This window comes from Megascapheus bottae, chromosome 20, assembly GCF_031878675.1.
Source record: "Megascapheus bottae isolate mThoBot1 chromosome 20, mThoBot2.hap1, whole genome shotgun sequence".
NCBI lineage: Eukaryota > Metazoa > Chordata > Mammalia > Rodentia > Geomyidae > Megascapheus > Megascapheus bottae.
In genome coordinates, this window is record NC_143528.1 from 33,297,116 (window position 1) to 33,323,273 (window position 26,158).

General features: G+C 38.2%; 1 protein-coding gene across 6 annotated transcripts in view; it reads right to left on the reverse strand.

The window, feature by feature from the left end:
* Nucleotides 1-214: 214 nt before the first annotated feature.
* The window catches only part of Psd3 (pleckstrin and Sec7 domain containing 3), a 285,771-nt gene continuing 259,827 nt past the window's right edge, over nucleotides 215-26,158 (reverse strand). For all 6 annotated transcript variants that reach the window (XM_090354241.1, XM_090354243.1, XM_090354242.1 and 3 more), the window contains 4 exons: nucleotides 21,538-21,695; nucleotides 19,992-20,136; nucleotides 14,987-15,130; nucleotides 215-547 (listed from right to left, as the gene is read on the reverse strand). In XM_090354241.1, coding sequence (XP_090210367.1) covers nucleotides 332-547; nucleotides 14,987-15,130; nucleotides 19,992-20,136; nucleotides 21,538-21,695 — 663 coding nt within the window. In that variant the 3' untranslated portion in view covers nucleotides 215-331. The remainder of the gene's footprint in view (nucleotides 548-14,986; nucleotides 15,131-19,991; nucleotides 20,137-21,537; nucleotides 21,696-26,158) is intronic.

A 26,158-nucleotide genomic window follows, 5' to 3' on the forward strand; every position in this document is an offset into this window, starting at 1 on the left:
CAGTTGATTGAGAATACATAAAACAACTGAGCAAAGTACAAATGAAACACAATCCAAGGAGAAGGGATACGTAAGTTTGGAATCACGATCCCCCGTCTCCTAATATACAGAAAAAAGGTGCATTAGTTACTGAGTTGCAAAAGTCATCAAAGCATAGAAATCAAGAACAAAGACAATCTAAACAGAAACTAACAAAAAATACAAATAGAAAAGGTTACTAATGCACCATTTAGTCACAGAATTTTTTTTAAATATATTCACGGATTACCAGAAAGATCTTGAAAAACCCTATTGTGCTCCATGACCAGCAATTTCTGGCCACAGATGGATCTTAAGTAACTTTTTGCTTAATGCTTGGTGTTTCAGGTCGGTGATCCTTCCTCTCTGACACATTACGCTTGACCTTGGCGGTGATTGGAGAAGAATCTGGGTTCAAGGAAGGGCTCGAATGTGACTTCTTCAGTCCTGCTGTCTCACTTTCCTCGTTACTCAGGAGCTGCTTGCCTCCTTCTTTCAGAATGTTGACATATATTTCATAACGGGTTTTCTGAAGGCAAAGAACAATGGCAGTCAGTCAGAACACAGTTCACACAGGTGTTTGTGAGGCTGCACACCTAGTGTGGTAACTATTTGGAGAACGTAGTAAACTGAGTACATGAGGGACAGTAGAATAGCAGATCAGAAGATTCATTTATTCAGATGAGAAACTAACCTAGCATTGTAGTTACTATTTCTGCTGGATTCTGACAAAGATCCATTATTTTTTAAAGTCTGAGCAAGATATATAGCATATTTTCTGCCTCTCTCTCCTTCCCTCCTCAGCCGGATTATTAGGTTGATTCTAGGAGTCGGCTATGTATGAGTCACAAATGTCTCTCTGATAGATTTCTGTTCTTTTGGATAAATACCCAAGAGTGAGATTGTTGAGTCATATCGCTCGGGTCTATCTCTAGTTTTTCTGGGAATCTTCATACAGTTTGCTATCAATAAGAAGAGTTGAGGATGTAGAGTTCCCCTTCTTCTACATCTTCAGCAGCATTTTAAATTTTTTGTCTAAGAAAGAGCCATTCTGAGTGAGATAACCCAATGCTGCTTCGAATTGCCTTTCCATTGGTGATTTGAGATGCTGAACATTTGCTCCTTTTGTTGTCTCCTTTCTCTCATTCCCTAACTCTACTCCTCCTCTTCTTTCCCTGTTGATACACATTTTATAAACGGTATTTTTTTTCTTTTTCTTTATGCTGGTATACATTCATGGCATTAGTCTCCTGTGACATGAATGATTTGCAAACATTTTATCTCATCCTGTAAGTTGTCTTTGGTCATTTGTTGTACCAAAGTTTTTAGTTTGATGAAATCTCATTTGTTCACTTTTGCTTTTGTTGGCTGTGCTTACGGAGCCATATTAAAAAAAATCTAGGAAGTGGCACTGTGGCTAAAAGTGTTAGAGCTCTAGCCTTGAGCTTAAGAGTTCAGGGACAGAAAAATCATATTAAGTGAAGTAAGCCAGACTCAAAGGAACAAAGGCTCAATGGTTTCCCTCATTTGTCATAATCAGTAGAAGCCTTGGGCTCTCCTAGCAGAGATTTACAATAGAGGAAAAGCTAGATACATAAGAACATATAGGATGATGCTAAATGAAAGGACCTCCAGGATATAGAAACAAAAGCTATATAATATGTTATTGTTGTCTTTAATGTACTATGTTATTTTTCATCTCTTTTGCTGTCCCTTGGTTATCTCATATTGTTACAATATCTTACCTTGTTATTTGATATACTGTATATATGTTTATTTGGTTATTTGAAATAGGATAGGGAAGGGGAGGGTACAAGATGAGGGGTGTGGGTGGGGAGAGGAAAATGGGGTCCAAAACATGAAAAAGGGTATCAATGTTGTGAAGTAATACATCTTCTATCTGGCAAATATAATGTAACTCTTCTATTAATTACAATAAAAATATATATAAAAAAGAATTCTAAACTAAAAGTAAAAATAGTCATGTACGGATTTAAAAAAAAAGTGTTCAGGGACAGTGCCCAGGCCCAGAGTTCAAGTCCCACAACCAATCAAAAAAAAAATCTTTGCTCAGACCCATGTACTGAAGTGCGTCCCCTAGTAAATCACTTTTTACAGGTCTAATGTACCAGAAACCAAAACATCTGACCCATGTTAACATAGACAAACACTGACCAAACAACTTTATAAATACTGACAGATAGTGACAACACTGTTTGCTGTTTCACTTCCTCCATGGTAATGGAACAGCATTTTATTTTGGTTTTGTAAATTATAGATTTTCCCAGTGCTATGTCAGAAGCATGTCTTAAACTGGACCCAGCTTAAACAGACATGGCAACCCTTGTTTCCTGCCCTTCCATTGCTTTGGTTTCCTTTGAAGTTATGCATCCTAGCTTCGGTCACTGACATGTAAGTAGCAGTCAGTTAGGCCTCATCTGTGAAAACAGTTTTGGTATCCTAAATAAAGACAATAAACAAAATGTCTGGAGCCATGGTTGGCATACTGGAGCCATGAAATAAACATAAAAAGAAACAAGCCAATGTGCTCCTGGAAGCAGATTAGAAATTTAGAAAGATGGTACAAAGTTAATGGTGGCATTTAACAGCCAGCAACCACCCACTCACATTTTTCTTAAGTGAGATGCAGGAGTGTTTCTGATGTTTAAACATTTGGTTAAGTTTCTAACGACTTTCAGACAAGCATTCCCAATTAATGAAACAGCTCTCAGTTTTGTCTCAACAATAATTATAAGAAAATTCTGTATCTGCTGTTAATGTTGCTTAGGAAAAATTACTTGATTAATAAGTTTTGATGTGTTTTAACTTTGTTATTCTGAACATTCAACGAATTATTTATGGGCATGACTTTACTGTTGGGCACAGTGAGGTTACAAAGTAAATATGAAATTAAAGACACTTATTGCATTGACAGTTTTACATCATTTACTTAATCTCTATGGCTGGAGTTCAGGTCACAGTCCCTCCCTATAAGCTTACCACATGAAGACTGCCATTAGCTTCTAAGAGATTCTTGGAGTTAGCAAAAAAAAAAAATGAGAATTCTTTATTAGCTTAAAGTTCTAGATGATGATTCAATATTCTAGCATTTAGAGGGAGAAAGTTTAAATCAGAAGAAACTGACATCAAAACTTTTTCTTTGACTCTACCTTTGATAGGCCATCTCAGAATATATTCAGAATCACACTATTTATCACCAAGTACAATTATCTCATCCCTGCATTACTGTAATATATGTCTGACTCTTCTCTTTGCTTCTCTCTCTGCCTCTTGCCTCATGGACATTTTTCTCAAAACAGCAATCTGATAAACTGAAAGACAGAGTACCCTCCCTGATCAAAATATTCTTTTCATTTTTAGGATTTTCTTCTCAACTTCTAGCCTTTAAAATACTTATTTCTAGATTCTATCAACCTGACCATTCTTACATATAATTTACATGGAATGTATCGTGATCACAATTTATGGCTGCATATAAACTTGGATACTATTCTATGATTCTTAAGCTCCCCAGGTCAGAGAATATTAGCTTAATATGGATTAATAGTGATTGGAGAGTCCTACAGGCCCTCAGTACATTTTTAATAATATTAATGCATTATACCTATGCTTGGACGATATAAACAAGTTTCAGAAAAGAGAACATGTGGAAAAGACAGAATGAAACAACAGGAAAGTGGAGATTTTTTTTTTTGATTTAGTACTATGCCACAAAGCCATCCCTATATAAGAGTTTACACAGTCCCAGGTAGAGCATGCATATTAAGCATTAGATGAAATGGTTAAACATGAACCTGAGAGAAGCACTAGGCAGTGAAAAGAGTCTTCTGGAATGATATCCTAATGTTGACGATGTCTCTAATTAATGAAAGTGGACTTAATTAATTCTCCTAAATTCCTACTTAGTCTTGTATGTTTTGCTCAGGTCTGTGCCTTTTGTAAAACAGGGCCAAAGGAATTTGTGAAAGAGAAGGAATGCCTCAGGGACAGTTTCCTACATTTGGTGATGTTATTAAAGATTTTTTTTTTTTTTTGCCAGTCCTGGGGCCTGAACTTAGGGCCTGGGCACGGTTCTTGGACTTTATTTTGTTCATGGCTAGTGCTCTGCCATATGAGCAACACCACCATTTCCGGCTTTTTCTATGAATGTGGTACCGTGAATCGAACCCAGGGCTTCATGCATGCTAGGCAAGCACTCTACTACTAGGCCAAACTCCTGGCCCTAAAGATTCTTTCTTGGTACCTGCCAATTCATTCTCAGACCAATTTTAAGTAATTTCTGTGCATTCAGTTTCCTTCCTCAGTAACACTTCCTCAGAATAAACAGACTTCTAGTAGTCTAAATTCATGATATAATTCCACTATCAGAAAAACAACTTGGAATGGGATTTTTCCAAATACAACAACAGTGGCTACTCTTTACTGATAAACATCGGAGTACTGTTCTCTTGGATGTCACCCAGCTGGCAAGCTCTCTGTTAATTTCTTTCCTAACATTAACTATTTTCATGAAGTTTTCTATGACAACCAAAAATCAAAGACAAGTAAATGCCTAGGGCCTTCTTTTTGTATTAATACTTTCTTCAGTTTGTTGCCTCCTTAATACTATTTGGGGTGGGGCATAGATTTATTGAATTCATCTTCAATACTTTATAAAAATCCTGCTCAAATATATGGAAAAAAATCTTTTCTCTAGCAGTAGAGGTAATGCCTTCCAGGATAAAAAAATACTGTGTCTAGGCCATGTAAGCTGCTGGTTGGGTGGAATGTCAATTGCTTGCTGAAAAAGTCACAGCTATTGATTTTCGTGGAGGAGATTAATCATATCCCCATGTAAGTTTATATGCACTAGACAGTTTCTTTCCTATTAAGCACTACATACCATTTCATATTTCATTTATTAGAATAGTATCTTCTTTTGACCTCTGATACAGATACATAAAAGTAACAAGCTGAATAAAAATAAAATGTGCTGTGATTTTTAACTTACTACTCCTGTTTGCATTCAGCATCTCTTGCTCCAGCAATAAAATCCTGAATACATTTTCCCTGACATTTCGTTTCCTTGTGCAGCCAGGATAAAAGGCCATCTTTTATGAATAAGAATGAATCGAAAACCAATAATGTCATGTACACAGCAATGTCTTTTGCATTTAGACTTCTACAGTGGGAAAGAAGAAAATAATCCTAAGTCTAAAACAAACATAACAAGGAGCTTCTGAAGTAACTGCTTATTTGCATACAGCCTCTAACTCCATTCTGTATCACAAATACTGATGAAAGAATTGAGATGTGAGTACTTTTTACTGAGTATTTTAACCACCTCTACCTGCTGACCACTTCTACCTGCTAACTAAGGGGACACAATATTCAAGAGCTGTTGGGGCTGGGAGTTTGGCCTAGTGGTAGAGTGCTTGCCTAGCATGCACAAAGACCCACGTTCGATTCTTTGAAACCACATACATAGCAAAAAGCTGGAAGTGGTGCTGTGACTCAAGCAGTAGAGTTCTAACCTTGAGAAAACCCAAGGACAGTGCAAAGAGTTGTTATATAAAACTCTACTGGGATTTCTTGTTTTCAAAAAACTATTCCTCCCATGTGACTCCCATATTATATAGAAGCAACCAACTGCAAGCACATGTGGGTACATACATATATACATATTTAGTATATAGGTAAATAATACAGCTTTTTTGAAGCTGTTAATAGAATTGTTATCTTGGTTTCTGTTTTGAGATAATTCACACTTTATGTGCTGATTTTGTATCCTTCAACTTTAGTAAGTTTATATATTAGTCCTAATAGTTTTCTGTGTGAAATCTTTTAGGATTTTATATATGTAAGATCATGGATGCAAAATCATAACTTGATTTTTTTTCTTTTTGCTTTTGATACATTTAGTTTCATTTCCAAATTTTTCTGGATGTAACTTCTACACTATGTTGAAGAGAAGTTGTAAGACTTGTCTTAGAAGCAAAGTTTTCAGCTTTTCACCTGTGAGAATAATCCTGAGTGTGGTTGGGCTTGTGGCATCATGTTCTTAGTGTGCTCAAGTATATGCTTTGCATACCTAAGTCAAGTGTTTCCATCATGACAAGATGCTGAGTTTTTTCAAATGCTTTTATTGCATCTACGGAGGTGATCATTACATTTTGCTTCGTTCTGCTTTTAACAGAACAAAGTACATTTACTGATTTGCAAATGGACTATACTTGCATCCTACTGATAAACCCATGTCATTATGGTGAATAATCCTTTTTAACATGCTGTTGAATCCATTTTGCTCATATTTGGCTGAGCATTTCTGAATCTGTTCATCTAAGACACCGGCTTGCAGTGTTTTTTCCTTAGACTGCCCGTGTCTGGCTTTTAATCAAAACAATGTTAGCTTCCTTTTCAACGTTTTGCAAAATCTATGGAAGAATTTAAAGTGCATGATATGGCCAGCCATGAAGCCATAAAGTCCTGGGTCTTTTCATTTTAGTGGGACACTGGATTACTAGTCATTCATTATCTTCAGATTTTCTATTTCCTCAAAATTTGGTTTGCCTAGGTAGAATGTATCTAAGAATTAATCTATTCCTTGAGGTTAACTAGTTTATTGGCAATTGATTGACCACAGCAATTTGCTTTGATGGTCTGTGCTTTTGTTCTCTCAATTGTCATGTCTTCTCTTTCATTTTATTTACAAAGTTCTTTGGTTTTTTTCCCCCCATTTGCTTACTATATTTAAAACAAAACAACACCAAAAAAACCCAAAAAATAAAAACCTAACTTGCCAAGTGCGGTGGCTCACACCTGTAATTCTAGCTACTCAGGAGGCTGAGCTCTGAGGATCAAGGTTCAAAGCTAACCCCAGCACAAAAGGACCCGAGACTCTGATCTCCAATTAACCTCTAGAAAATGGGAAGTGGGGCTTGGCTCAAGGGAAGGAGATAGCCTTGAGCTAAAGAGCTCAGGGACAGTGCCCAGGCTAAGCTCAAACACCATGATCCCCGCCCACCCCCCCAAAAAAATCCCTACCTTTCACTTGCCTTTTCTTTTAATAATTTAAATGAAAAACTAGAAACTTCAAAGTCACAAAGTCACACATAGGTGTTTATGATGTAATCTCACGAGATTGTGCTAGGTCCCCTGATATCTCCAAACTGAAATGCACTTATTCTGTGTTTAATGCTGTTAGGGACTGATGAGAGCTAATCTAATAAGCAAATTGATTTGAGTGACAATCTCCTCAGAAACAAGAGTTAGAAGAAACTTCGACAGCTCACCTAATCCCATCTCATTTCTTTACTGGAAAACTGGGGCACTGAAAGGACAACTGTGTGCCAAATATATCACTGTTAAGAATAAAGTGGCCTCTGGATTCCAGTCTTTGCTAAGTTTACTTTCTTGCACTCTAATTTTATGTTTTTACCTTTGAACATTTTTGTCATTTTTCCTTCAGATATTAATGTAGCTTAAAGTATGACCCTCCCCAATATAGATATTGCAAGCATATAGAACAGCTGATAAAAGAACACAGGGAAAGCTATTGCTGGTGACATGCTTAGCTGTTCTCCTGCCTTCTCAGATATGGCCCTGGTTCTTGGTGATCATCAACTTAAAATGTGGTTCAAAGAATCCTATTGGCAGTCTTTCTCTTCCCTTCAAATGCCTCTATAATCACTTAAAGATGATAATGCAGAACTTTTTAGTCTGCTTCATCATGCAATACAAAATGCAATTCCAAATGACAATGTAAGAATTATGTTTCTATTATTAACTGGAATGAGCATCTAGACAACTGCTGATCTTAGGCCTCTAGATTGACTCGTAAGACTTCACATCCACTAAAGAAAAGAAATTCAAATATCCCCAGGAATCCTATTAACCTGTGCTATTTTGGTTCCTTAGATCTAAACATGTAACCACTTTTGTGATGTTGTCGGTAATGGCTAGACGTCTCCAGGCGAGATCTAGTTACTAAGACTGACATTATTGCTACTAATCTTCTTTAAGTATGCTAATGGATTTCTCCCTGCTTTCACCAGGGAGAAAAATGGAAATAACTTTTTTATACTTTTATAATCGAGGCCACTTATAACAATAACTGATCATTTTACTCCAAAAGGTGGATTTTCCTTGGGGGCAGCTAGCAGAGTGCTGATATATGTCTTGCCTTGCTCCCAAGAAAGGAAAGTCAGTCTATATGGTTCAATGTCGACAAAAAGAGACCAGAATTTGCTTAAAAAGATGCCTCACAGTATCCAGGCAACCACTATGCCACAAAATAAAAAAATAAAAGTGAAAGTTTACAACTTGAAATTTGTATTACATATGTTTCTAGATACGAGCTGTTTGGGGTTACCCTAATAATATAGTCTTTTTCTAATATTTATGCATTTGAGAAGAAATCAATTAAACACCAATAAAAACTACTAATTCAGAGAAAGAGGTGACGTGCTTTAAGACTGTCCTACATTTTTGGATTTAAAATATTCCCTCCTATGATTTTTTTTTACTTCATATAGTGGCCATTTGTTGTTTCTAAAATCGAATTTTTTGGCCATGTGACTGTGTCTTAAACTATGAGCATATGCTACCCTGGGGGAGAATGATGCAGGAGTAGACAAGAAGCTGAATTCTAGCCCTTTTGGTCAATGAGGAATCGGGACTCTATCATACTTTCTGAATTGGAAATTGTTAACATATAAACCTGGAAGCATCTCCTCCCTCACCATAAAGGAGTACAGATTGGGAAAGTTTTGAAGAGCAGAAATTTATATAAATCATGGTTCTGGAGGCTGACAGTCGAAGTGCATGGCCCTAGCATTTGCCAAGGGCTTTTAGGATGGTGTTACTATGGCAGAAGATGCAAGGTCAAGAGAGGTTAAAAGTGAGCAAAAGACCATGAGCACATGTCTATGATAAGTCTACTCTTGGGATAACTAACCTATCCCTGACATAATGGCAAGCGTTCAGTTGTGGCTGCAAATCTTCTATGACCTAATTAGCTCTCACTGTGGTCCACCTCCTAAACATAGCTGTTCTGAAGATTAAGTTTTCAACACATGAACTTTGGCGGACACATTCAAATGACAACATCCCATCTCTAGCATCCCAAATTCATGTTCGTCTTACAATGATGCATGCTCCTCATATGGGGTTATGACAAACCTGATATAAGCTGAAAGCCACAACTGAATTTGCTATATCTAACCAACCTCACAGTATAGCTAGCAAGTAGTAAGAAGTATAGATTGTTTATCTTAATGATTGTGAGTAGCTTGGGCAGGCTGAGTAGAAGCCAGACTCCTAAAGTCCCCTGGAGCTCAGCACTGGATCCAGGGAGCAGCTACCAGTGACTATGGAGTGTCATGGTAGCCATTCTCCCAGCTGATAACTTTATAGTCCTTGGGACTTGAGAGTAGCCTTGCCCTGAAGCTTCACTAGGCACTGCCTTAGTAGGACTCTCCGTGGTGGCATCTTCCTTGTGGCAAGGCTCCGGCTAAGCCTCCAGCTATGTGAAATATCACTTGAAACCTAGGTGGAGAAAGTCACAACTCGATAGCTGCTGTATTCCATATGCCCACAGAGTTAGCACTGTGTCCATACAGACAAGCTTTTTAATTTGTACCTGTGTAAGAGGCAACTTCAGATGCTTCGGATGGGCATCTGAATTAACTAAAAGTTCCCCATCTTTGTGTCTGAGCCCTTTGATCTCCACTGTTCTCCAATGCAGTCACTTTAAAATCACCTTGGGCTCTATGAAATAGAGGATTCACACATAAAAGCAATGCCATCTTCTTATCATTTAAAAAAAACTAGAAGTTTAGAAGACCACTCTGGAGATCACCCTCCAGTTCCCTTCCAGTTGTGAAGGACAGCTTGTCTGGAACTCCTCCCAAAACAAAGGCTGAGATAATGGGCAACCTTGACTAAAGATTGTTTTAATGCTGCAGAGTTTTCACCAATTCTCCCAATTCAACATGAGACCTAAAGTGGAGGCTTCGGCAGCACTCAGTTCAACCCATTTCTGCATTTTCAGCTATTTGTGAGAGAACTATTTACCATGTCTCTACACTGAATTTCTATTTTACTCTATTTTAAGGGGCAAAAGCAGATTACCTGAGACTGAGTAATTTGCAAATAATGAAAAAATCATAAGACTTCATGCTATTTCCTTTTACAATAGAAGGCAGGAGGCAAGAAAAGGCAAAAATGAAGGGAACTCATTCTCAACACTTGTACTAAGGATAATTTCTGAGACATAACCTATGTGCGACATATTTAAATCACATCAAAAGAGTCCATTTCAAAGCCCATGTTCAAATATGGTACTCTAATCCTGCATTCTGGCTATAGTCTCTATAAAAGGGTTTGCAAATTCTAGGGACCAGATTGCCATCACAAATGCAGAAAGCTATTGAGTGTGACGAAGTGGAAGTAGTGGGAAGAAGACAGTTTGTCCTTCCCAATGAATTCATCTTCTACAAATTCAGCTGGCCCAAGAGAACAGGTTGACGCTATGAGTTACACTGGCCACCACTGGCCAGCTGGCTCTACAAAGACCCAGGGGAGCCTTTAATCAACTTGACCTTCCACAATCTCTCTTCAGTAAATCTCTCAACAGCCTGATTCCCCAGTCATGGTTTAGTTTGGTTTTACATTGTTTGGATCTTATCTGGAAAAATAGCTCAGCCTGGAATTTTCTGGGTAGCCCTGGTTGAACTTGATTTTGAAATTCTCTTGTCTCAGTCTCATAAATGCCAAATGTTTAAGAAATTAGAAAACAACTCTCAAGCTTTTCACCTTTGAGCTGTTAGGTTTAAAAAGTCTTTCACAAGTAAGGAGTTAATTTTATTTGTTATTCATTTTGATCAAGTAAGTAAAACTAAATCCCAAACAAAACAAACCCCCTTGCATCTCCAACCAATAGTTGGAGAGAGAAGTGTAAGTTTAGTTACAGCCTATAATGAGTGAATTTTGCTTTCTTAAGTAAAAATGAATCCTTTTTAAGAGGCTAACAACAAACCTCAGTTTACCCAAATTTCTCCTGTTTACTCTGAGTGAGGGTACGATTTCTTCAGCGCAGGTGGAGCTGGGAACCTGGTCCACCCGGAAACAATGTTTGAACTGAGTCACAAATGCAGGAATATTTCCATATTATCATTAGCAGCTTGGTATCCAACCAAAAGAAAAGTGCTTTTCCTTACCAAGACTGGTTAAAATTAGTAGAATTGCTCTGAAACCAAAAGAAGCATGAGGATGATGACCTACCAAGGAAGAGGTGAGAAATGTTGCCCCTCATTGCAATTTCTTATTGGAGAAAGCAGGTAGGAGTGGTGACTGTCTTTCTCACTTGCCCACCTGACTTGCTATCAGATTAGCTTCTGGGTTTTCTCAGAGAACTACATCCACTGATGCTACCTTTTATTACAAAAAAAAAAAAAGATAAAATTTCACTAAGTCACTCAACAAATATACATAAAGAAATTGGTCAATGTTCTAGGATGGAGCGGGGGTAGGGGGAGAGAGATGAGGGGGCTGGGAATGAACCACAATGGTCAAGAATTTAGGGTATATCCAAGACAGAAGCAACTGACCCAGAAAATGTTACTATAAAACAAAAAATGTTATGCAAGGACCATGGTACACTTTCCAGTAGATCAACTCTGGTGGCTAAAGTCATAGCTCAGCAGACTAGAGGCAACATGACTTCAGTTTTCATTTAAGTTAGTGTAAAGTAATGCACTTTCAACCACATTTTTTAACATAATCTTTTTTTAGATGACATGCCTATAAAGTGAGGCTGTTTTTGACCTTCCTGCAAGACACAGGTTAATCCAACACATTTGATATATTATCGTGTTGTCTGACTTTAATGAGCCAAGGGGTCTGGAATGCAATCTTTGTGCTCCTTGGGGAGACAATTTGATGAAAACAAGACTTAATTCCTCACAGCTGATCTAGCTTCATGTCAGGAAAATAAAAACATTTGTTGCTGCACTATCTTTTCAGGAAAGGAACACCATACCATAAAAGATTCCTGAACAGGACATGTACTGCACGAGAAATCTTATATTGACCTTGCAATCACCCCGCCTTCTGAGGACAGTCTCTTCCCTTTCAAAGTCAAGGTCTCAAAGCTAGGTGCTGAGTGCTGGAAGCAGGGGATTGAGGTGTTGGGAAACTTAATTAGAATGTGTGAAACAAAATGGACTTCTGGCTTAAAGCTAGTCCAGAGTGTGAAGAATAATGATTACTTCTTGAGAAGTCCCATTGGAAAGATGAGCTCCTGACGTTTGTTGTTGCTGTTGCTGCTGCCATTGTTTCCTTTTCAAGTGTTTTGCCAGTAAGTCACATACAAATTTTGCTAATAAACTTTTGCCATTATCAAAAGGAACATACTGGGGCTGGGAATGTGGCCTAGTGATAGAGTGCTTCCCTAGGTTTGATTCCTTGGTACTACACAGAAGAAGCCAGAAGTGGTGCTGTGGCTCAAGTGGTAAAGGGCTAGCCTTGAGAAAGCTCAAGGACAGTGCCTACACCCCGAGTTCAAGCCCCAGGACTGGCAAAAAAAGAAAAAAAGAAAGAAAAAAGAAAAGGAAAAAAGAAAAAAAGGAACTTATCTCCTGTGATCTTTATCCAACCAGAGCAAGAGAAAAATAGTTTATAGATATGCAGTAAAAATGCCATCTTTTAAGTTTAGAGCTATATTTGGTGATAAAAAATGTTACAACTTAGGAAGCTTTATTTAGTTTGATTTATTAAGGCCTCTATAAAATGCTTCTCAATTTGAGAGGTGAGCAGAGTGAACTTGAGACCCCTGCGCTTCTGGAGCCCACAGTCCTGGACAGGTGAATGTAGACTTCACTACAGACACAAAAACAGAAGAATGTAACTTTTTTTGGAGGGGGAGTTGAACTCTGGGCATGGGCGCTGCCCCTGAGCTCTTCAGCTCCAGGCTGGTGTTCTACCATTTGAGTCATGGTGACCCTTTCTGGTTTTCTGGTAGTTATTTGGAGATAAAGAGGGCTGGCCTGGAATCAGGATCCTCAGATCTCAGCCTCCTAAGTAACTAGGACTACAGGTGTGAGCCACCAATGCCCAGTGGCTGGAATATAACTTTCAACATAATGCAAATTATGGTGAGCTCTCTAGCAAATAAGTCCTAGTGGTGGGTCTAAAGCCAGCTTTTCAGAGGAGAGATTTGGGCTGTACTTTGAATGTGCAGGACTTACAGAAATGCAAGAAAGCAATCTAGGCAGATGAGCAAAAGGATAAAAGTGTGTTTGAGGGAAATACTTTTGCAGATTTGCAACTAAAGCACATAGTATCTGATACAGAAAAGACGTGTTATGGAAAGGAAATCCTCTCTGAAGGCAAGTGGTAAGGGTTCCCTGGGTGGCAGCCGTTAAGAACAGCATTGCCACAATCCCTGCTGGGCTTCAGCAAAATAATTGGAAAAGGACGTAGGATGAAGTAAGAAAGAAGTGACAGTGGATGGAACTGTCAGGCTCAACTTTGAGATGAGAAAGATAGGACTGAGCAGAGAAGAAAATAAACACCATGGTAAGGAAAAGACAGCTGTGAGACACTGCACAGACAATGTCAATGACAATTTCAAATGTGAGAAGGGAGGATAGTGAAATGGAAAGGAAAGAGAAGTGGAGGTGGGAGGGGAGGTGTGGGGGTGGAAGTGACCAGAGCCTCAGTGGATAAACACAGCTGTTGATGCGAAACAAAAAGTTTACCTGAAAAGTTGAAAACTGATTCAATTTTGTATTACATGCTACCTTTTTTTTCTTTTTAAAGACATTTTAAAGGTGATGGCAAGGGGGGGGGGCGGTTGGAGCACCCTGACACTGTTTTGGAGAAAACTTGCCAAAGAAGACATTTGGAAATACAATTCTTTACGATGGCTTCTAAATGCTCTGCCTTTCAGTGCATGGATCCACGTGGCTCATTCCAATAACCATACCTGCTCTCGTGGAGCACACAACAACTCAATCCCTTTCTGAAGGGCAGTGGGTAGCAGCAAGAAAAATACACTGGCACTGAGTAATAGCAGGACTGCAGGAAGGAGAGGATTCTCCCATCACCTTGTAGGCTCGTTTTTCCATTCGGATGGGGTTTTGCTTTGTTTTTGCCAATACTAGAGCTCAAACTTGGGACCTAGGTGCTGTCCTTTGCTTTTTATGATCAAGGTTAGTGTGCTACAGCATGAGCCACACCTCCACTTGTGATATTTTGCTGGTTAATCAGAGATTAGAGTCTCAGGGGTTTTTCTGCCCTGGCTGACTTTGAACCACGATCTTCAGATTCAGTTAGGATTGCAGGCATGAGCCCAATATCTAGTTTTCTACAACTTTTGTGTGAGCTGGTTCTGGGGTTTGAACTCAGGCCCTAGTCTCTATGCCTTAGCTTTTTTTCTTTTTTTTCTCAAGGCGTGTGTGTGTGTGTGTGTGTGTCTGAGTGTGTGTGTGTGTGTGTGATTAATTGGAGACAAGAGTCTCATAAACATTCCTGTTCCAGGGGCTGGCTATGAACCATGATCCTCAGATCTCAGCCTCCTGAGTAGCTAGGATTATGAGTTCCCGTTACCTAGCTTTTTTTTTGGTTCCCATTCTCTTAGAAGAGACACATGGACATGGAAAGTAGCTTTCCATCCTGGCAGACACCCCAATGTTCTTTTCTTATAACTTTATACACTATTCCAAGCAGGTCATCCGTTTGCTTTTCAGTGAATAATTTGGCCATCATTCTTTCATCCTTGTTTGACACTTAAATAGAATCACAAACCTGAGAGGCCTGGACCAGCTATGTAAGGACGTCCAAAATTAGAATCAGGGTCATAGGAAAGCTGTCTACTATGACAGTAATTGTAATTGTTAGAGCTTCTCCCTCCCCCCACCAAGGACAAATGGCAGATTAAGTATCTATTCACATTCAGGTTCACTACCTCAAACTCCAGATAGTGATCTTTCAGCTTGTATTCATCTACATCCTTGGCTTTGACCTTCTTATCAGGAGGATATGAGCGGTGCTCAGCCAGCTCTGTGGTAATCTGCTTCAGTTTGCTTTCATGAGACTTCATCTGTTCCTCCTGTAGGAAATGATTAAGCCATTTAGAGTGTACAACATGAATCGATAAACAAAGTAGCATATTTTCAAGAATTGCCGATAAGAACTGACTTTAATCCATCAAGAGTCCAAAGTGTCTCTGCTCCTCCACCATCCTGACCAAAAGAATGTAGCCAGTGTTTCTACATTCTTTCCTAGGGTGGCAACTGACACCAGCCTCCATAACTAAGCCCCTTGCCACAGAACTAAATGGCTTCAGAGCCCCTTATCAGCTGCAACTGTCAACCAGTTGGGAACAAGCCTTTATTAAAAATTTTCTTTAAATAATGACACAAACATCAATTTGGGAATATGATGCATCTTGAGAGAAACTCTTAACAGGCAAGTCACCAGGTGAGCAATTAAGCTGTTAGCCTAAGAGCATATAAGTTACTTCATCAGTTCATTGTTATACCACAATGCCCACTCATCACAATAAATGAATACATAGCTACATATCATATTGTCCCTTTGGAAAGAAAACTAGAAATCTATCAGGTATTATTCTAAAAAGAGAAAAATACAGCTATTTCTTCTTTCCAAAGTGGCAGAGGTTCCTGTGTCATGAGCTATCCATTAGCATAAGTCACCTTCCTGCAGTAGTTTGAAAACAGACTTGAAACAGATATACAAATTCTCTGTATTACTAAAACTGTACAGAGCTTTCTTCTTTTTCCCATGCAAACTATCCAAAATCTTAAGGTATATCTTACATATGTATAGTACAAAATAAAGAGAAATGAAGAGAATCTGATTAAAATAATTAGGTCACATACATAATGCCTGTTCAACAAAAATTCTCATATCCTATAATTGTGCTTAAAAGTTCTATGGTCTTTTTGGGGGGATGGGGAGAGATTATTCCTTAGGCATTGAGAATGTAAAAAACCCTAAGAACTATAAAATATCCATATTTTGGTTCACATACAGTATATTTTATTTATAAAATATTGGAGAATATCCAATCAAACGTTTAATATTGATGAAGAAAATGATGTAGGTAAGCATGATTAAAGGCTAAAGTAAGGCTCAGGGGCAGAATGTAAAAGACACAGATGTGAAGAGGTGACAGAACTTTGGGAAGGAAAGTGGAGGGGCCCTGAATGTTAGTGGACTGGGGTGGGGTTTGGCCACCCCAAGAAAGACTTCTGGATACCAGCCTCACAATGCCATCCTTCCACTTCCTTTGACACTACGGGCTGGGACAACTTTAGGACAAAAGCTGACACAAAACTCCCCTTTGTTCACTACATAGCTTGACTCAGATTTTCTGATTATCCATTCACTCACACTTTTTCAAGAGAGTGGTTGGAAAAGAAGGAATCAGGACTGAATGAGAAGCATGGAAAGGCTTGAAAGAGCTGAGAGACTGTAGCATAGCATGTTTATGTACGTCCAACTCCAGCCCTGGGCCACTCACCTCCTGATGAGGAACTCCTGGTATAGAATGGATCTAAAACCCTGGTGGAGTTGTGAGTGAGGCATGGTGCACAAGTCCTCCCATAGTCCTGAAGCATATTCAAGCCTGAAAAGGGTTTATTTGGTAGGCATAAAAGCAAACCCTAAATAGATCCTAAAGGGGACCAACCATGAAATTCTACTTTTGGAGAGCTATACTAGAAGAAGGAAAACAAGTTGAATTTCCAATTAGTAGCTTCAACCCCAACAGAAGACAAATGTGCTCTGACAACACTGTCATGACAAACAAGTAGAGAAGGTGACTCCTACACAGCAGAGCTGTTCGGGAAGAACCGTGTGGTACTGACAACGATCAATTTTAATAATTGAGGCTAATAAGCTTTGGAGAGAAGACAAGAATAAATTAAAGCAAAGCTCACAAATGACAGGGTGACAAACAATGTGTCTAAAAAGTACCAAATAATCTTTTAATTGAATATTTAATTTTCTCTTCACATTGTTTATCTTTTTTTCTCAGCAGGATACTCACATTGCTGTAACAGATATTGTATAAATGGAAATTGTCCAAGAGGTTCTGGTATTTAGAGGAGTCACAGGTAGTGGGTTGATGGGGAAAAGAAAGATGGTGAGTCTGATAGATCCAGAAGAGAACTCCTGGGCTGAAAGTAATGGATCTCAACAGGACAGAAGGCCATCTGTCAGTGTCCTACTCTGTTTATTACCTTTGAAAACTAAATGCCATTCTTCCCTGTAACCTGAAACAGATTGATCCTTTCTACTGCTAAGATTGTTAGTTAATGTACAACTGAATTACATGGCAATAGTAATGTTACATAGTAAACATCCACTACATTAACACAAATTAGCATGAAAAAATATGAAACATCCCAACTTCTTCTGCCTACTGTTTGTCTTTTATAACTTATTGCAATTCCCTCCTTATTCCTTTCCATTCTCTAGCCAAGGAAGATAACTTGTTTTCTGCTCCCCAACTCCACTCACAGTTCTCTTTTCCATCTTTCCACATTTATCTTAATACAACATTCTCCATGTTTGGTGATTTTTAACCAAGTAAGTTAAAAACATCTTAGTCTGGGTTTGAACCCTGGACACCACAAGGAGATAGGAAGCTAAGACTCTGAAATACCAATATGAGGAAAGCAGGAAATGTTGAAATAAGGTTCTCTAACTCTCATTAGTTCCCAGTTCTTCAAGCCTAAGTGACAGGTCTTCTTCCCACTTTAAAAAGCCACTGGCGTTATTCGTTTTCTGTGCTCAAATACTTCTATTATGTCTTTTTTTTTTGCTACAATTTATTCTGCTCAGATTACTGAAGGCTTTTCTCCTAGTGGTGCCTTCTAGCACTTTTATCCCATTGCAATGAAAATATTTTTTTTCTTCTTTGTCAGTCATGGATCTTGAACTAATGGCCTGGGTATTGTCCTTGAGTTCTTCAGCTCAAGGCCAGTGCTCTACCAGTTGAGCCACAGTGTTATTCCCAGTTTTCTGGTGGTTAATTGGAGTCTCATGGACATTGGTGCTTGGGCTGGCTTTGAACTGTGATCCTCCTGAGTAGCTAAAAGTGTAGGCATGAGCTACTGGAGCTCAACAAGAATATTTTTTAAAGTACAACTTTGATTACATTATTGTCCTGCTGAAAACATTGGGAACCATTAGAGCATCCAAAATCCTGCAACAGAACAGGCAGGCTTCAATGATTTGAACACTCAAAACCTGGGTGATCACAAGACTCTGCTATTTTTATTGTAAGAAATAAGAAGTTAGCCTAGTGGGGCAATGGCGGAAGGGTAGGACAGGTTTAAGACTGGAAGTAAAATAAAACATATCTTTAAAGTAGGATAGAGATATAGCAAAAAAAGTTTTAAGAAAGAAGAGTTAGACAATAAAAAAGGTAATTATGAATGGCCAATAGATACATGAAGAAATGTTCAACATCTCTACCCATAAAAGAAATGCAAATCAAAACAATACTGACATTCCAATTCTATCCAGTTAGATGGCCATTATCAAATAGTAGGGATGTGGCCAAAAGGGAATGCTATTATATTGTTTGTAGGACTGTAAACTTGTTCAACCACTCTGGAAAGCAGTATGGAGGTACCTCGAAAGACTAAACATAGAGCTTCCCTATGATCCAGCAATTCCACTCCGGGGCATTTATGCAATAATTCACAAAAAAGGTCACACTGAAGGTATTAGCAGAACCATGTCCAGTGTATCATTGTTTACTATAGCTATGATCAACCCAGATGGCCCTTAGTGAATGAATGGATCAAGAAATCTCTGACTCCATCTGAGAGGATAATATTGCACCATTGGTAAGGAAATGGAAAGATGTGGAAAACCTTATATTAAGCAAAGTAAGCCAGACCCATAGAAAAATAGGTTGCATGATTTCCCTCATTTGTTATAACTAGAATGGGCTTATAAATTGTCAAGTAAACACACAATAGTAAAAGACAAAAAAATATAATTGGGCATGATAAATTATACAGGACTCTAGACATTAACATGGTGAAACAAAATGAGGATATTCTTAGGAAAGGATCACAAAGGCTCCATAGCTATGGAAACATGGTCATATAAAATGATATTTATTGAAATGAACTCCAAGAAATGGAAACAAGAGGGTTTTATTTTATTGTTTTGCTTCTTCCTTTGTCGCTTTTTAAACATTTCTGTACCTTCTGTCCTATATGTAAGTTTTTCTATTTGGGGGAGCAGTGACATTAGACACTATGTTGAAAATGAACAACTTGGGGGGTGGTTGGGAGGGAAAAAAATGGGAGAAAGTGAGGAAAGGAGAGGCTTGCATAACTGTAACATCTGTATAGATTACCTTTATAATAACAATACAAAAAAGTTATATAAAACTGGGTGGTTTAACTTACCTTTGATTAGCCTAGAATCTAATATTGTTGGAGATATAGGTGGAGCCTAATGTTGCTGGAGATATAGATAATGATAAAGAACAAACCTAGCATGGGTAAGGCTGTGGGTTTGATTCCCAACCCCACAAAACTACCCCAAACCCACAAAATCCAAATGTTCCACTTTGAGGACATTTTGGTCTGAAAGGCCCTTTTTACTATACTGTGAGCAGTGAATATTGAAAGTATTTTTATATATTTAGCACCAAATACAGTCAATGGTAAATAAAATAAATTAATGAACAGAAATAAAAACCTCTGTGGGAAACTACAGATAAGCCCAACATTGGCTAGTCAAAAATTACACATGAGTGAAGTATAAAGCTCAGTCTACTGTGCTACCACACCGTACAATAGCCGTAACTGGACAAGGACCCTCACCTGCCCTTACTATGGTGAGTATTAGTAAGATTATAAATAGTAGCAAGATTACATTTTTTCCAAGTGGAAAGTCTGCCACAGTGTGTTAGTTACCTGAGATAATTTTGTTGTAGTGGCAGGCAGAAGTGGGCGACTGAACTTCTTTTGAGACCCAATGGCTGCTGGAAATGGTGGTGCAGAAAATACTGCTGCAACACAATTAATTTTGCTTATCCATCCTTGCATCTCCTCAGGACTCCTGGGAAAGAAAGACAGTCATATTAGGGTATTTACATATCCAATTGTATTACTCTTTACATATTTCTTATTACTAACTGAAAAATAACAATTACTCCCTATCAAAGCATCCCTAGAGAATTCTCAATTGTGATCACTGAAACAGTGCAAGGTCTATCATCTATGCTGATCACAGTAGAAGACTGGATCAGTTTCCTAGGATACAGTAGATACAAAGGAGAAGTATATTTGTTAAACCTTCATTTTCTGTTTGATACTAGGCTAGGTCAAAAATCAATTCTTATCTTTGAACCCAGTAATTTTATTTTGAAATCTATTTGAGGCATTCATGAATACTTTTTTTTTCCATCTATGGTTAATCTCATGTGGTTTACTGTATCTGATTTTGTTACCTGATATGCTGTATGTATACTTATTTATCTGGGCACAAAAAGACCTGAGACTCTTATCTCCAATGAACCTCTAGAAAATGGGAAGGGAGCTGAAGAGCTCAGGGACAGTACCCAGGCCTGAGCTGGCTTTGAACTGTGATCCTTCAGGTTTTAGCCTCCTGAGGAGCTTGGATTACAGGTGTGAACCACTGACACCTGGCCATCATGTTTCATCTTTGATTAACAAGCATAAATATACCTTTACTCATTACTTTGATGACAAACGTTAAATCCACTGTTACTTGGGGTCACCACCAATGCTGTGGGTGATTCAGAGGGGAGGCCTGACCCTGCTCAAGTGGTTTCCTTGTGAAAACTCAAAGCTCCTTAGAAGTCTGGAACTCCTCTTGTGAAATGTTCTGTTTAATCTGAAATCAGTCTCCAGACCTCTTAGCAGTCAATGTGATTTCATATTCTGTTTCTAGTATAATCACAGGCTACTGGAGCTCAGACAGAAACAAGGATAAGATAAATTTACACATACTAAAGAGCATATACTTTCAAGACATTGTGGCAGGTACTTTACACATTATTTCATTCAACCCTTACCATATCCGTGTGAAATAAGCATTATCACCATTAAAGATGTAAGACCAGGTTTGATAAGGTTGGAAAATTATGTTCTAGGAGAAAGAGCTGGGAGATGGAGCTCCAAACCCAGGTCTATTTTACTCACTTTGTGAGAACTTGTCTACTAAAACATTCATATTTTATTGATAAGTAGAGCCAGTTCTAGAATGGTAAGTCACTAACTGAAAATCACAGAGGTGTTTTATATCAGACAACATCCTTGAGCATAGGAATTCTACTTCTTACAGTTATCTTGGTATAATTGTCTCTAAAACTATAAGAAGCTAGTGACATCTTCAATTAAAAAAATGCCCCCATGGAGTCTTATTCTATTCCTAGCATAAAGTGTTAATCAAATCAAGTTTTTAAAAAGTGAAAAAGAAGCACAGCAACAAACATACTGGGTTTGGAAGAGCAGGACCCTCCAGTCAGCAGTTTTGAGCTTAAACACGTTGGGCTTCTTTTCATAGTCTGTGGCCTTAGAGGCCAGGGCATGGTGCACACTCACAGCATTCTTCAAGTCCTCCTCTGACAGCGCTTTCTCTGGCTTATATTCATCCTACAGATGGACACAAAGACAACAAATGACGTTTCATTGATCAGAGTTCAACAAATTCTCTTCTGAAAACCTAAAATTTATGGTAAGGGTTTTTTTTTAAAAAAATCCATAAAACAAGTTTGACTTATTTCTAGTAGTTGCTGGATCATTAGAAGCAAAAAAGATCCTCCAACCAGCATACCAACCAGTGATAAACTTTACTTCATAAACAAAAACCATGATAGGATGTTAAATAAACTTAAATCTCTCCTATAAAGAGCACATATACAGGCCAGGCTCATACCTGTAATCCCAAGATCCAGAGGGCAACAGTTTGAAACCTGCCTGGGAAGACTTCATTGCCAAAATGAATGCAAAAAAGTAGTGATGAGGGTGTCGTTCAAGTGGTAGAGTTCAAACACTTGTACTGCCAACAAGATAAGTACACACACACACACACACACACACACACACACACACACACACACACAGCAGTAGAATATTCTGTTATCACACTGTAATTTGACAATTATTTCTCTTTCTATTCACCAACACATCTGCCAGTCAAGCAATTCAAATGTACTATTGCTGCAAATTCAAACTGAGTAGAAAAGAAGTGACAGGCAACTGACCCTTAATTATCAGTGCAGTATCTATCAGTCCTGAGAGGCAGAAGTCTCTTCAATACAAAGGAAGCACCAGCAGCCATGTAAAGAGCACCCACATTTACAATGTTAACTGGCAAAATTTCTCTATTGGAATCGTGAGTCTGATTTTTACTAACCCTCATAGTTTATGAGCTGCTCTTGACAATGTCAGTCTTCTACAGAGGTATAACAAACAAAGGAGAATAAAAGATAATATCAAAAATAGTTAGACCAAACAATTTTTTTTTTTTTTTTTGCCAGTCCTGGGCTTGGGCTCAGAGCCTGAGCACTGTACCTGGATTTTCTCAAGGCTAGGGCTCTACCACTTGAGCCACAGCACCACTTCTGGTTTTTTGCTATGTATGTGGTACCGAGGAATCGAACCCAGGTCTTTGTGCATGCTAGGCAAGCACTCTACCACTAGGCCAAACTCCCAGCCCTAAGTCAAACAATTTTAAATCAAGTTATGCTTTGAGCTTTTGTCCCTTGTAAAATATTTTTTTTCTTAGTGATTATTTAGCACTCTAAAGAGTCATGGGTTTAGCTGGGCACGGTGGCTCTAGCCTGTAATCCTAGCTACTCAGGAAGGAGGCTGAGATCTAAGGATTGTGGTTCAAAGCCAGCCTGGGCACTAAAGACCAAGAGACTCTTCTCTCTAATTAACTACCAGGAAACCAGAAGTGATGCTGTGGCTCAAGGGGTAGGACAGTAGCCTTGAGCTGAAGAGCTCAGGGACAACCTCAGACCCAGAGTTCAAGCCCCACGACAGACCAAAAAAAAAAAGTAGTCATGGTTTCTTCCAGGGTTTTTCTTTCTTTCTTTCAAAAATGGGTGTAGATATTTCAAGTAAAGGGACATGACTACAGAATTCCACTCAGCCTTAGGATTATGAAATGACTTTCAGAGAATTTATACGCTTCCTCCTGCTCCAAATGTATGATGCCCCAGAACACTTTCTATTTTCTTTTATAGAGATTAGCTTAGAAATATATAGGTAACTTTTTTGATATTCTAGGTCCATGATTCAGTTTTCATCTTTTTTTCGGTCAGTTCTGGGGCTTGAGCTCAGGGCCTGGGCACTGTCCTTGGGCTTTCTCAAGTCTAGAGCTCTACCACTTGAGCCACAGCCACAGCATCACTCCCAGCTTTTTCTATGTATGTGGTACTGAGGAATCAAACCCCGGACTTCCTGCATGCTAAGCAAGTACTCTGCCATTAGGTCAAACTCCAAGTCCAGGTTTTTATCTTCTACTTTATCTTTTTGTGATACTGGAATTTGAGCTCAGGGTCTCACAGTTCCTTAGTGCTTTACACATTTAGCACTTTTTGTGTTAGTTTGCATTTCAAATAGGGCTTAATGCTTTTGTGCAGAACTAACCTTGAATCCAATTCTAATACTTTATCTTCCAAGTAGCTGGGATTATGCTATGTTATCTCCTTACCCTGCTTCTATTTAAGAGAATCTCAACAACTTAAACCTTAACAACTTGCAGCCACAATAATTATTCTTGATACATAGTCTCATGTCAAATTCAGAGTAAAGAATGGCATTTTTAGGCTGGTTGAAAACCATGAGGAATTTAAAATACAATATACTCACTGCAGGTCTATGAAATGGATGACTCTGGTTATCCTTTGCTAGGGTTTGAACATGGTTTATTCCCCAAGCTCCGTAGGTGTTTCATCCCCTTAGTCTCATGTTGATGGTACTGACAAGGTGGAATCTGAACCCACTATAGTATTGAGAAGTGAGGCTCATGTGAAGTGATTAGTAATCTAATTGTTAGGTTTAGAATTTATGTAAGATCACACACACACACACACACATGCAGACATATCTGTTAGCCTCCTCAAGGCTTCTATTTTTCTAGTTATTAATAATTACTTTTCTTGTAAAACCGTGTGTGTGTGTATGTGTGTGTGTGTGTGTGTGTGTGTGTGTGTGTGTGTGTGTGTGTGTGTGTTTTATGCCTGTCATGGGGCTTGAACTCAGGGTTTTGGTACTGTCCCTGGGCTTCTTTGCAGTCAAGACTAGTGCTCTATCACTTGAGCCACTTCTGGCATTTTCTGAGTAGTTTACTGGAGATAGGAGTTTCATGGACTTTCCTACCTGGGATGGCTTCGAGCCCTGATTTTGAGTAGCTAAGACTACAGGTGTGAGCCATTGGTGTTTGGTTCATTTCGATAATTTTAAAGGGAAAAACATAATAAAATACATTCAGCATTTTAAATTTGTACTAGAAAATTAAGTTCAAACCGTATTATAAAAAAAAAAAGGAACAACTAACTAGCGAGGGAACATTAGGACTGAGAACTGACTAAAAATAAATGACTTCATCTATAAGAGTTCATTATGACTTCTGTATTTTTTCCGTACTTGAAGTAGAAGATAGTATTCAAATGATGAGATCAGGAAGGGACAAATTACCATAATCAAGCCATTTCAAACACGTGAGACTATTTTCTGGGAAATTAAATGTGAAACAGAGAACAAAACAAACCCAATCAGGACATTTTCTGTAAGAAAACAAAAGCCATATAATGAGTGATTGTTGTCCTTAATGTACTATGTTATCTCTCATCTTTTTGCTGTCCCTTGGTTATCTCATATTGTTACAGTATTTCACCTTGTTATCTGATATATTGTATATATGCATATTTGGTTATTTGCAATCGGATAGGGAAGTGGGGAAAACAAGATGAGGGGTGGGGGGGGAGGGAAATGGGGACCAAGACATGAGAAAGGGTTTCAATGTATGTGAAGTAATGCACCTTCTATCTGGTGAATGTTGTAACCCTTCTATCAGTTACAATAAAAAAATCTATGGAGAAAAAAAGAAAAAAGTGCTCCCTGACATTGATTACTATCCATTTTCTCAAACAAACTAAGGATGAAAATGACACCTAGAAACATGTTACTCTCCCATGTTTCCTGCAATCTGAACCTCCTCATTTGGTATGATTCATTAGAGCAATCCACCATCCTGGTGATTTCACAGTGCTATTTATTTTAAATTCATTTAAACCAAGGCATGAAAAGCTTTTCTTCCCACGATGTTTGTTAATTAAACCTCTTGTGAAGCTGAATCATAACACCCTAACACAAAAATCATCGAAGAATGCACTGATAATTGGCATCAAACCTGAACATTTGTATTCACAAATGAATATAAAATAATTTGCAAAGTGACCAAATCTCAATGGGAATTTATCAATATCAATTAAAAATATATTCAGATCCTGTTTTCAAGCGTTACTTATTTCATCTCTTATTAGTTAATATTGCTACATAGTTAAATATATATGATATAAATGATATCTATGATATGCATATATGATCTGTTATCATCTATATGTGTGTATACATATGTGTATATACCTATATACACATATACATAGATGTACATTAAATTGAAACAGCCTTCTACAGAAAGAATGCAGTAAGGAGAACTGAGAATCTCCTCATGAAAAAGTAACTAGTTCCCAAATGGTCTCAAGTGCTGAGCTTGAACATGGCATTTACAAAAGTATTTTTACAATTTGAATCCTATATTTCTATAAATTCTGGTGTTTCTGATTATCTTTCTAAAAATAACAGCTTCACTGTATTTTTAATAGAAGACAAAGTGTTATGTTTCCACAAGTCTGGAAGCTAGGAGGAATAAGCAGCAAGTCAAAGGTAAAACATGTTTCAGTCTATCACTCCTCTAAGCATCTACTTGGAAATCACAGATTTCAAAGCTGAAACAAGACTGGAGTTTCCCTTGATTTTCTCATGTTATATAAATATGGGATAGTCAGAAAAGTGTGACCTATATTATTGTGGAGAATTAAGAC